This window comes from Alexandromys fortis, unplaced genomic scaffold (genome assembly GCF_014885135.2).
Source record: "Alexandromys fortis isolate MF-2015 unplaced genomic scaffold, M_Fortis_MF-2015_v1.1 scaffold_18, whole genome shotgun sequence".
Classification (NCBI taxonomy): Eukaryota; Metazoa; Chordata; class Mammalia; order Rodentia; family Cricetidae; genus Alexandromys; species Alexandromys fortis.
Window position 1 is genome coordinate 11,899,754 of NW_026067897.1, and position 12,408 is coordinate 11,912,161.

The following is a 12,408-nucleotide window of genomic DNA, read 5'->3' on the forward strand; positions in this document are numbered from 1 at the left end:
AGTGATCAGTTTCTCCCTTGCCAGCATTTGCTTAGTTTCTTTTCATCCATGCTTGTCCTTTTGTTAATAATAGCCAATGTAGTAAAGATAAAATGATATCTCACCGCAATTTTGATTTGCATACTCCTAAATGTCTTAATATGATCCATGCTTTATATATTTGATGACCATGGATATTTCTTATCTTGAAAAGTATCTATTAACTAGTTATTAACGGTTTTTCTTTTTGTTTTGTTTTTAGTTCCTTATATATACTCAACATTACCCTCTCTGTCAAATTAATACTGAGCAAATATTTTCTTGAATTCTGAAGGTCACCTCTTGATGCTGCTGGTGGATTCTGTTGCTTGCAGAAGCTTTTGAAGATGCTATAATCTTCTTCTTCAGTTTTTGCTTTTGTTTCCTGTACTTTCAGCACTCTTCAGAAAAATCATTGCTCACCCTAAATCTATGTCTTAAGTACCTCCCTTCTTTTCTTCTAATAGTTTTAGAGGTTCAAATATTATGTTTAGGTACTTAATCCCTTTGTGTTTGATTTTTACACCATTTGAAACCTGTTATATTCATGCATATTTAAAATTAATATGTGTGAAATAGTTTAACTTAGCAATCAATGAAAGAACCAATAAGAAAATAAGCTAAGTTAAGAACTACTTAAGAATTTATCCATGAATAAAATGTTTAACAAAATAGTAAAAATAGTACTATAATAGGTACAAAATTCCTTTCCGTTCAACAGGGTCATCTACCACTATCTTTGGGTTTTCTGATTAATGACAGACATCATGTCTATGTCCACTGAAAAAACTACACTTTGTAGCTGAGGAAATGACAAGATCAAGGGTTAATTTCGGCACTTTCATCAAGTCACTCACGACTCCCTATAATTCCAGATCTAGGTAGCCCAACACTCTCTTCTCCAATCTATAACATGTGTGTACACACACACACACACACACACACACATATATATAACACAAATATACACACACAAATTTAAATAAATAAATCTTTTAGAAAAATTGCAAGTTAACATGTGCTTCTAGAGGTTGATTGTCTAGACTACAACTAGAAGGCCAGCAGTGCACAGAAATACCATTCAACCATCACTTTGAAGAGTTTCCAAATTTCAGATTTTTGTCAATTTTTTTATAGAAATAGTACCTCAATGTTTACTATGAACGGAGCAATATCAGTTGACCATTACTTCTACTTCTATACATCAAACTAAGAAAAGAGCCTGGACCATAGCAGGCTTAAGTATCTTAGTCATTTGAGATAGTGAAGAAAAAAAAATACCCTTTATACACCATAGAAACATATTGTTTATCACTCTGAAGTCTGGAAAATCCAAGATCATGATGTCAGATGATTTTATAGGTCATGGGATGTTGTTTTCACACAAATAGTAATTTTCCATGTGCTCTCTCATGGTTATGGTCAAAGACAAGCTCCCACAACAGTCCATGAAAGAGATTAACATATCATCATGAAAGCAAAGCCTTCGTGTAGCAGTTACTTAGGCAGTGTACTACAGAGTGTGGCCTCTGCTAAGTCAGCCAAGCTTCAGGGGAAGGCCACACATCCAGGAATATCTTGGCAGCACAATTTGGACTTGACGGATGACTTTAAACACAACGAAGGGGGGATAGAGAAGTTAGCTGGATCTGAGAAGAGTTGGTGGAGGGGAAAAACGGAATCAAGACACATTTTGCAGTACCAAAAAACTAATGAAAATGAGGGGAAAGTGTTTGGTTTTGGTATTTTTAAAGTATAAGTCTGTGGTCCGAGGCTTTCCCTGGAGCTGGAGTTACTTTAAAAGCAGTTGGGAGTTTCCCAACGTGGACCGGAACCTGAAACCCGGTCCTCTGCAAAAACAAAGCATGCTCTTTACCGCTGAGCCCTCTCCATCCCCAATACTTGGGAATTTGATCTGCCACCGTATTTTCAGGTACTGATTGTTAAGTGTTCCTTTATGGGTTGATATTATATTTCAATTTTACTTTGCATTATTTACTTATTTCTTTTGTGTGTTGCTCTTTGTGCACACATGCCAGTACTTGTGTAGAACTCAGAGGACAATTTGGTTCTCTTCTTCCACCAAGGGGTCTAATGGATCCCAGTTCAGTTGCCAATGGATCCCAGTCCTGTTGCCAAGCACCTTTCTTAGCTGAGCCATCTTCCTGGCCCTGTTGATAACATCTTAAATTCATAATTTGGATAAATGTATTTCATATATTATGAAAGAAACTCTAATTTAGAAATCACACCCAGCACTGAAGCCTAAACATACATTAGATGAGCTTCTTCTAATCTTTGTAGCTCCCACCACCTTCAGTGCAGTTTTCCTTGAGGCCTTTTCCAGTGACTCTCAAAAGTCTGTTGCAAAAACCTGAGTGCTACATAGCTGAGCTCTTGGTGCCACCTAGTGATCCAATGAATACTTCCAAAGTGGAGAAGAAGGTGATGGAGTACCAAGGTGTGAAGGAGACTGGTAACTTAATGGTACCTTAGTAATATAATCTTCTTAAAATAGTTCATTTGTCTTTATTACTTACTGAATAAATATTAATGATGATTTCACGACATCCATATTCTCCAGAATTGGAGATAATTTTCACAGCATTAGAAAGATATTTTAACTTCTATTTTTTAATGTTTACACTTTTTCTTAGTACTTCCATAGCATTTGCTGCTTAGAGTTTTATGGGAGGTCTTTAAACAATGTGATGGCTTGAATAAAAATGGCCCCCAGAAGCTAAAAGAGAGTGGTGCCTGTAATCTCAACACTCAAGTGATGAGACAGAAGGAGTGAGATCTAATCGTAAAATAACTAAATTAAAACTCAAAGAACAGATGAAAATAAATGGCTAATGAGCCAGGGGCACCAATGTATAAGTCTATGAATACAAAGGTATAAAGCACACAAAACTGAGGGAAAGCAGAGTCTCATGTGCACACATGAACACACATATATCCACACTGGAGGCCAGAGCACACTTCTGTCATCTACTGGGAAGAATTCACACCCAAGATGCACACACAGAAATACAGACCAATACAGGTTTATTAATAAATAAATGTATGTATGTAGATATACATATAAGCATATAAACACATAAATATGTAACTGTTTTGCATAAAATACTCCACATCCGCTCCAACATAAGCTGTCCTCAGTGTTTTTGAACTTAGCCATTCTGACAGATGTAAGATGGTATCTCAAAGTCACTTTGATTAGCATTTCCCTAACGACTAAAGATGTTGAGAAATTCCTTAAATGTACTTCAGCCATTTGAAATTTTTCTGTTGAGAATTCTCTGTTTTGATCTGTAACCCATTTTTAAATTAGATTATTTGGTATTTTCCTGTCTAGTTTCTTAGTGGGTGACTTTTCTATTATTTTTATTAGCTATTTATTCACAAAGAAGAGTTGAATGTAACTCCTCTCCTTTTAGTAGTTTGAGATAATCTTAGGATGCTTGAATGGCCGTGATCATTATGAAGTACAAGGTGGCTATGATGAGAAGAGGGATAGCAAACAAGCAAATAGGTAAATGACAAGCCTTTAGATGGTGACAAAAAAGGAATTGACATAGACATGCAGGTAATGTAGTGGGTGTTCGATTGGAAAGACAAAACTTCCACTCTACAGGAGGAGAGGGGACAGCTGGCAGCTTAGATGTGAGGTGAAGGAATGATTCCACATCTGGGCATACCCTAAAAAGTGGCTAAAAATAAAATATATGAATAAATATATAATTATTAGTTATTATAATTATATTATAATTATTATATTATAATTATTAGTTAGATTAGCACACTTAAAATAAAGGTGTGGCAGTAGAGAAATGAAAAGTCCTGCTATATGTTCAATCTTTAGGAAATATTATGTCATTAAAATGACAAAATTCAGAACATTATAGAAAGATAAGAACTCAGCAAAGCTGCCAGGATGGTCATTGTTGCTGAGTTTACTTACAAGTACACCATGGTTCTTCTTTCTGACTTTTATGTTTAGTTTCTGTTTATATTTTTTTTAATCTAGCATTGCTGCAGTTTAAGAGTTTGATATTTTGTGTAACTCATCATTAAAATGTTAGGCAGCTTCACTTTTCACAAAAACCTTAAACAAAAGAAAGTAGCTCGTGTTGATGTCTTCAGGAGTATAGTTCACCCTGCTGAGAAAGCAAACAGAATTAATAAACCAGTTTTCTTGCTCATTTACTGAGTATAAAATATATTCACAAACAATATTTATTTGAGTAAAATTTTAAAAGAAAAAAATTGGAGCTTTGAAACACACCAAGAAGGAAAAATAATCTTATGTGATTTTAAATGATTTTACAGTCAAGAAAAGCTTCTGCCTGGTGTCTAAACAAACAATATTGATTCATACTTTAGATCCAAGTGTATGTAATATAAAAGAGATTTTAGTTGATTGCTATAAAATGAAGTTTACACAGGTATTTATACCTTTCTAGAGAAAGGAGCAGATAAAGGAAGTAAACTAAAGTCCCATACAGTAGCCAACTTTATTCAGAGCATCAATTTATACTCTCACAGGTAAGAAGAGTCATTTGAGTAAAGTGTCCAATCACCAAGACAAGCTACAGCTGGCAAAAAGTCCTTCATGAGCTTCAGCAGGTTCTAGATGGCATAGACGTTAGGGTGGGCCAACTAAAGGGCCTGCTGTAGGCCTGGGTGGTAGTTGAGAAGGTAAATTCAGGTCACCGGGACCATCTGCCTCAGGTGAGGGGGTGGTCAAATTCTCCCTCACCTATAGTGAGAGGTGAGTCTACCTCTTTTTAGTGCAGGGGCCTTCCTGCTTTGCCATGCAGGTCAGGGTCAGCTTTCTTGTTGCCATGTCCAGCAAGAGGCAGGGCCAGCTTTTCCAAGGTCACTGAAGGACAGGGCTGGCTCAGCATGGCCCTCTAATTTCATCAAGCATGGTTTCTGTGGTCTTCAGAGGTGACAGAGGCCACAGGCATCAACACAGACCCTAGATACAGCCAAACTATAGACCCAGACAGGGCCCTTGGCAGTAGCTCAGGTCCAGATGACATCTTATCTCATGATAGAAGCACTGACCAATCAGATCAGGGATAGAAGCACTGGCCAATCAGATCAGGATTACCACTGGCCAAGTCAGAGGAGCAGCAGTTGGCAACCCAGGCCTTAGACTTTAACATAGACCTTGGCTGCAGTTGGACATGGGCTCTGACATGGTTCTCAGTGGCAGCCAGCCCTTGATATCTAGATGGCAGCAAAGGTCACACAGAACACCATGGCTCCAGTGGCGTAAAGTCCTAGATACCAACACAGTCCCAGGTGGTAGCCCAGACCCTGGAAATCAGACGTCCCTCAAAGGTAACAGGAACCACAGACAACAACACAGACCCCAACTGCAGTCATGGCTTGGACTTAACCATGGCACCAGGTTGTAGTATATGCCACTCAGATCTGTATGGAGCCAGCTACAGCAGGGCCTTGTGTTCCATTCAAGTGGCCGATCAGACCCCAGTCAACCACACGGCCTATAGCCCTCAGCAGTAGCTCAGGCCTAGACAGTACCAGGGCCCAAGGTGGCAGCACCAGCCACTTAGACCAGCATGGCTGCAGCGATGGCTTAGTCCTCGGACACTAACAAGGCTTCAGACCCTGGGCTTCTGTGTGGCCTTTAGTAGCAACAGGGGTCACAAACATTAAACACAGACCCTGGCTGCTATAGGGCCACGGACACGGCTCTAAGCAGCAGCTCAGTCCTAGATAACTCTATGCCTCTAGGTGGCAGCACAGGCCGCTCACATCAGCCTGGTTCCCGCAGTGGTCCTCAGACACCTACATGGCCAGAGGGGACATCCCAGATACTAAGCATCCCTCTAAACATTGGTGCAACTTGGATTCTGAGTGTCCACACAGACGCTGGCTGTGATAGGACCATGGACCCAGACATGGTCCTTGACAGCAATTCAGGTCCAGATGTCACCGTGGCCCTGGGTGACAAGCAGGCCTCCCACATCATCCTTCCCACCGCCTTCATTTCTTCCATTCTTCCTCTTTCCACAGAGCATGAACCATTCCTCTTCGCTTTCTCTTCCATTTCTCTATCATATTTGCTCATCATAATGGGATCTAGCTGCCCATCACGGCAAAACTCCTGGTGGGCCCAGGGATGTCTTTCTACCATGCCAGGTCCTGACTGGACTATGGGTGGCTAGCATCCACCTGAGCAGAATTGCATGGGGGAGGAGCATGAATTTCTTCCCTAATTATGAGTCTAAATGAATAAAATAGTGAAGTATAAGCGTCATCTCAGAATAAACAACTCAATTAACTCTTGAAGGGCATCGGGTCTGGAAGGAGTAGACAGGAGTGCATGGTTCAATGAAGTTGTCCAGGACAGTCCTATAAGCTCAACTCATATATGTATATTATTTAGATAAAACTGAAACTATTGAAGGTATAAAACTTAAATTTGTTTTACATAAAAGACTACATGGATTATTGTTTTTTTTTTTCCTTTTCTCTCTTTGTGTGTGTACATCATGGTTACATGAGAGAACAAATCACGGCTCCAACGTGGCCGTCAGAGGACACCTCTGGAGGTTGTTCTCATCCTCCATCTTTGTATGGCTTTCTGGAATCAAGCTCATATTGCCAGGCTTGAGCAGCAAGAACCTTCCCCCACCAAGCCATCTCACTGGCCCATGGCTTGTTCTGAGAGATTTTAAATCACCTACATATAATCTTCCATTCGAGTGCAAACAAGATTCAAGAAACCTCACTTTTGCACTTTTAAAATGTTTTTACATTTCCTTATTTTTCTGAGCTCCATCTAACTTGTCCTGAAGTGCTTTCCCAGAGCTATATGTTCAGGTTTTCCAGATAAATTCCCTGCACTCCCTTGCCCAGTGAAGGCATGGTCTTGCATCATTTTTCAGACTCTTCTCACCTGCTTCAGGCAGTCCTTCTCTACTCTCTTGTCTCTTGATCATACTTGTTTTGCCTTCCTGACCATGGGATGCAAGTTCTTTATGTGGAGTAAGAGTCCCGGGTTTGTTTTTTGTTGTTATTGCTTGGTTGATTTTTTTTTGTTTTCTTTTCTTTGTTGGCTTTGTTTAAAACACAATATACATTCATCACACAGAATATTTCAGCTTTTATTTTAGACTGAAGTCTGCAGTTGATTAGCAAATTCCTGCATTTCTTGAAAAAGCATAAAAACCACATTTTCAAATACACCAAATTAAATAAAACCAAATCCGCATTTTTAAATATTAGAAGTGATAAACAGACAGCATAGTTTACACAAGCTGTAAGAATTAACATGGAATTATAGATTCTACTCCTGCATGACTTGTTTGCTAATTTATTCTATGTATTACCTAAGACATAAATGGAAGGTATTAGACATACTGTCTGGACTCCCAAATCTCACAAACTGGTGATGGCCTGGAGGTGATAAACCAGTCATAACCAGAAACCTAGGAAGCCAGAGTGACACTGATACTGAGTTCTCTTTGTGCAAACTAGGTTGCCAGTCTGTACCTGGATGTGAGGGAAGGGACAAAATAATATCCCTACCTGTGTTTTTCCACCAGCATCCAGAGACCACAGAAGAGACACAGGCCCATCTCAGGAAGGCACGATGCAATAAACAGGAAGCTACCTGAGCCTCCCTCTGATCTGTGCTGTTGCTGTGCTAGTGAAGGCCGAATTTCCAGTTAAGGTGATGGTGCTTAGCATCTGTGGTCAAAGTTCCATCGTCTCCTTTATCCATCACCCTGTGCAATTTAAATGTCACTCCATTTTAAAACACTATTTTTGAAAAATTACGGAGCACTCATACAAGAATTAAATTTTAATGAAATTCCTGTAGAATGTTACCCAGAAACTTATAGGCTATGAATAAAATCCAGATCCTTCTGAAGACACATCAGAGGCAAATGGTTCAAAGGCATGACTGATGGAAAGCTTTATTTTGACCAATTTGCTGTTACTTACACACAAGACATACAGCTTCTAGATTAACTTTCTCAACTAACACTTGAAAATTATCTTAATTTCCCTACATCCCCAAGAACTAGGGAACCAATTCTCATTCACCAAAATCAGAGAGGGACTTGGTCTCCCTCTTTCAAGAGAGAGCATTTCCCTTCTGCATATTTTTGAAGGGTCTTTTGAATGTAAACAACAGAGAAATTCACTTGAGTACCAAACTAGCTAAACAAAATCTGATACCAACATTCTTGTTACACATAAAATCCAACTTTCCCATAGGAGACAAACCATAAAATCATATCATTCCTTCCAATGATTCATCCTAAACACACCATTTAAGACAGTGCAGTCTTTGATGAGTGTGGTCATCCCAGACCTAGTGTCTGAGGTGCAAACTGCAGAGGGCTGGTCAGACCTCTCTCTAAGCTTGTCTTCCATAGGTAGATATAACGAGATTTAAAAAAAAAAACAAACAAACAAACAAACAAAAAAAAAAAAGGTAACCAGCAATCCCTGTGGGAAAGCAGAAACAGGTGTTCCCTGGGCTTTTAGAGGCAATCCCTAGAACTGAACAAAGCTTGGGAGTTTCCTGTGGTTAGAGTGTAAGCAAGGGTCTAGCCAAGAAAAGGCTGGGGTGCCATGTGGGTCTTATTCCGGGCTGTCCCTGAAGGGAGGTCCTGAAAGAATATTCAGGAAGTGGAACCAAGGATGAAACAAGTTGCACTTTTATATTTTACAGTCCTCTAAGTAGCCTGTGAGATGACACATATGCATTATTTACAGAGGTCTTCGTCCTGAAAAACTGTACACACAATTAAAATGGTCCAAGTCGTGAGTGAGGTCAGTGAAGTCCAGGAGGCAGGAGGGATGTTCTGGAGTAAGTACTTACAGACACCAGGAAGGACAGGGATGTTAAGAGCTGTTGGCTGGTGCCCCACAGTGTAAAAACTGTTCTCGGAAACTCGCTGGATACCTGGCTCCTCAAGAGGGCGCTGGAACCCAGCTCTGGTGATTTCTCTTGCGATCTTTAGGCTGAGTCCAGGGATTGGAAAGAAGGTTGTCTGGGAGACTGGATGGGTGATTATCTCTATTCCTGTCAGTCATAGCCAGGCTCCAGCCTCCTTCATCATGCACGCTCAACTCCACACCTCTAGTGATTGTGTCTTTAACGCCATTCCCAGGCAATTAGAGAGTTCAGGACAGGCTGTTTACCAGCGTGATCAAAATCACTGGCGTCTGTCCTGGAAGGCAAAGAAGCAAAATAACACAGCCTAGCGCTGAGACGCCGGAGGGGGGGCCTGCGACATCCGAGGGATGTCTTATTCAGGAGAAGATGAGGCAGAGTTGGATTCATGTTTCAACAACACCGCCTGTCACTTTCCCTAAGTTCAGGGGTCAAGCTCTGCCCTTAGCTGTAGGGAGAAACCAGTGTCGTGTCCTTACCTAAGCTGTCCTGGACCTCACCTAAGGGCTGGTGAAATCCAGGATCGCTCAGTTCTGAGAAGGGCCTGAGGCTCTGTATGCTGGGAAGGGGCCTCAAGACGTCGGGCTTGGGAACCGCACTCCCGGGGTTCCCCGGAAACCAGCTGGTAGTGCTGCCTCAGGTCCACAGGGCATCAGGCAGCACGGCAGGATATCAGCTGCCGAAGGCTCCTGCGGAAGCCGTCATCCAGGAAGGCGTAGAGAAATGGGTTGAGGCAGCTGTTGGCGTAGCTCAGGCTGGTGATGAAGTAAGAGATGCCGATGACCAGCGGTGTTTGAGGCAGGTCGGTGGTGAGTGCCACTATGGTGCTTAAGTGGTAAGGCGTCCAGCAGATGAGGCACACGGCCAGGATCGCTGTCACCAAAAAGGTTACACGCTTCTTGGCTCGGTCTAGAGCCTTGGCGTGACTGTCTAGGTGGATGGCTCGCAGCCGGCACAGCAGGGTGGTATAGAGAGCGCAAATCGTGGAGACCGGGATGGCGAAGCCCAGCACCAGTGTGTACAGGCGGCTGGCACGCCACCAAAAAGCCTCCGGCTGCGGAAAGACCAGCACGCACTGGCGCCGGCCTTGCTCCTCGTCCAGCCGGGCGAACACCGCGAAGGGCAGCACGACCAGAGTCACCAGCACCCACACCGCCAGGCTGACAGCGCGCGCAGCATCGTAAGTGCGCCCCGACACCCGGCGCGACTCGGCGGTGGCCAGCACCACCAGGTAGCGGTCCGCGCTCATGACGGTGAGGAAGTAGAGGCTAGAGAACGTGTTGTACTGGTCGACGGCCACGATGAGCTTGCACATGGCCTCCCCGAAGGGCCAGCGCCTCAGCAGGAAGTCGGCGATGTTGATGGGCAGCACCAGGGTGAAGAGCTCGTCGGCGATCGCCAGGTTGAGGATGAACACGTTGGTGACGGTCTTCATTCGCGGCGCGCGCAGCAGCACGTACAGCACCGCTGAGTTGCCCGCCAGTCCCACCGCGCAGATCACCGCGTAGACGACAGGCACTGCGACCGCCAGTGGCCGGGGCAGCGGCAAAGGCGCGGGGCTCGACCCGTTGGGACAGCCCAGAGCCGAGCTGCCGCACGACATATTGCCTCCGCCGGGCTCAGAGAGCGACAAGTTGTGCATCTTGGCGACGGCAGGGGAGCCGGCGACCACTCCGATTCCACTCAGTAGCCCCGCGGGATGTGCCTGTAAGTCTGCGTTGACAGGGATCTGCACCCGGGCACTGTCTGAATCTCTGAGCCTTTTTTGTGGCGGTGCGCCGGAGGGGGCGTTCCCCGCTAGCTACTCAGCCCACTGTGGCCGGGGACTCGCTGGCTGGAAGCAGAATTAAAAACACAGGTTAGATTCCTCCAGGTTCAGAGTTGGAGGTGGCTGCTGGGACCCAAGCTCTTCCCTCCACCTGGCGAAATCTGATTCCAGCCCCTTGACTACATCAAAGAAGCTTCTTAACTCCTAAGAACCTGTATACCCAGCTCACGCCCCGTTTTAGAGCGCCAAGACACACTCTGTCACCCCACCGAATTCTACAGCCGCAAGTTTCCCTGCATGCTGGATAATAGGACTATCGGCAGCAATCTTCATCTTACCTGGCTGGTCTCACAAAAGATCTGCGCTTCCTGGGGAGGTCAGAGAGGAATGCCACCGTCTGCTGGAGGAAGCTGCAGCAGTGGTGTCTGCCAGCCTGGTCTGCCTCCTGGAGTCTGCCCAGAGGCGGTGTCTCCTAAGAGTCTGAAGTGCAGGCAGCACATGGCCACAGTGACTAGTCTCTGTCAACCTGTCGCCGCTGCCCATTCCACTCCTGGTAAAAAACAGCGTCCCCCAAAGGCTTCTTTGCTGACTTCCTATAGTTTTTAACTCAGTTCAATTGGAATCATGTAAAGCTCTCTTGTAGGGAACTGAACCTAAAAACAGCAGTTAAGATGCTAATATTCTGTTTTAAAGAACAGTTGGAGAAAAGGTCCCCATGTCGGGTTTTATTTATTCTTCTTTTTATATTTTATTATTTTAAATTTTTAAATTTAAATATATTTTGATCATATTCTTTCCCTCCCCCAAGTCTTCCAGATCTTCTCCCTACCCACTCAACTTTAAGTTCCTTCTCAAAATAAACAAAAAAACAATACAACAAATCTAAGAAAACAAAATGAAACAACACTCAAACAGAAAAAAACAAACCTATAACCAAATAAAAGGATAAAAAAAATAACTGTGGAGTCCATTATATGTTGGTCAGCTACTGCAGAACTTGAGGCTAGAGTGCTTGATATAACCAGTGTCACTCCATTGGAGAAAACAAACTTTCCTTCTCCCAGCAAGTAGAAATTTACACTTTAGTGTCTAGGTTTTCAGTCATTTTAAAATATATATATATATATATATATATATATATATAACAAAATAAAATATAATAAAAGAAAAACTATCACATCAAAGTTGGACAGGACACACCAACAGAATGAAAAGAACCCCAAGAGAAGGGACAAAAAACTGAGACCTACTCATTCACACATTTAAGAACATCATAAGAACATGAAACCAGAAGCCAAGATAAATATGCTGAGGACCTGGTGCAGACCTGTGCAGGCCCTGTGCATGCTGTTCCCCTCTCTGTGAGTTCATATGAGCTCTGCTCATGTTGATTTAGAGGGTCTGGTTTACCTGGTGTTCCCCATGCCCTCTGGCTCGTACTGACTCCTTTTCTCAGGGGATTTCCTGAGCTTCTGATGAAGATGGGATTTAGCGTTGACGAATGAGTATAGTGGAATATCATTAGGAGTCATTTTATCACTACATCTTTTAAAGTGAAATATTATTTGATTTAACCCTAGGTCCCTGTGTTATCTAGTCTCTGGCTCTTGGTCAACCAAGCAGTGTTGGATAAGGGTCCCATCTTGTGGAGTGGGTCGTAAGTGCAATCAGG

The 12,408-nt window shown here is 43.0% G+C and overlaps 1 protein-coding gene across 1 annotated transcript; it reads right to left on the minus strand.

Moving 5' to 3' along the window:
* Positions 1 to 9,620: 9,620 nt before the first annotated feature.
* Npbwr1 (neuropeptides B and W receptor 1) lies at positions 9,621 to 10,610 on the minus strand. The gene has a single exon (XM_050163878.1). The coding sequence runs from the start codon at positions 10,608 to 10,610 to the stop codon at positions 9,621 to 9,623; it is 990 nt and encodes a 329-aa protein (XP_050019835.1).
* Positions 10,611 to 12,408: the final 1,798 nt, after the last annotated feature.

Excerpts from the sequence above, each read along its gene's own strand:
- Npbwr1 (XM_050163878.1), bottom strand. The coding sequence starts at position 10,610 with ATGCACAACTTGTCGCTCTCTGAGCCCGGCGGAGGCAATATGTCGTGC.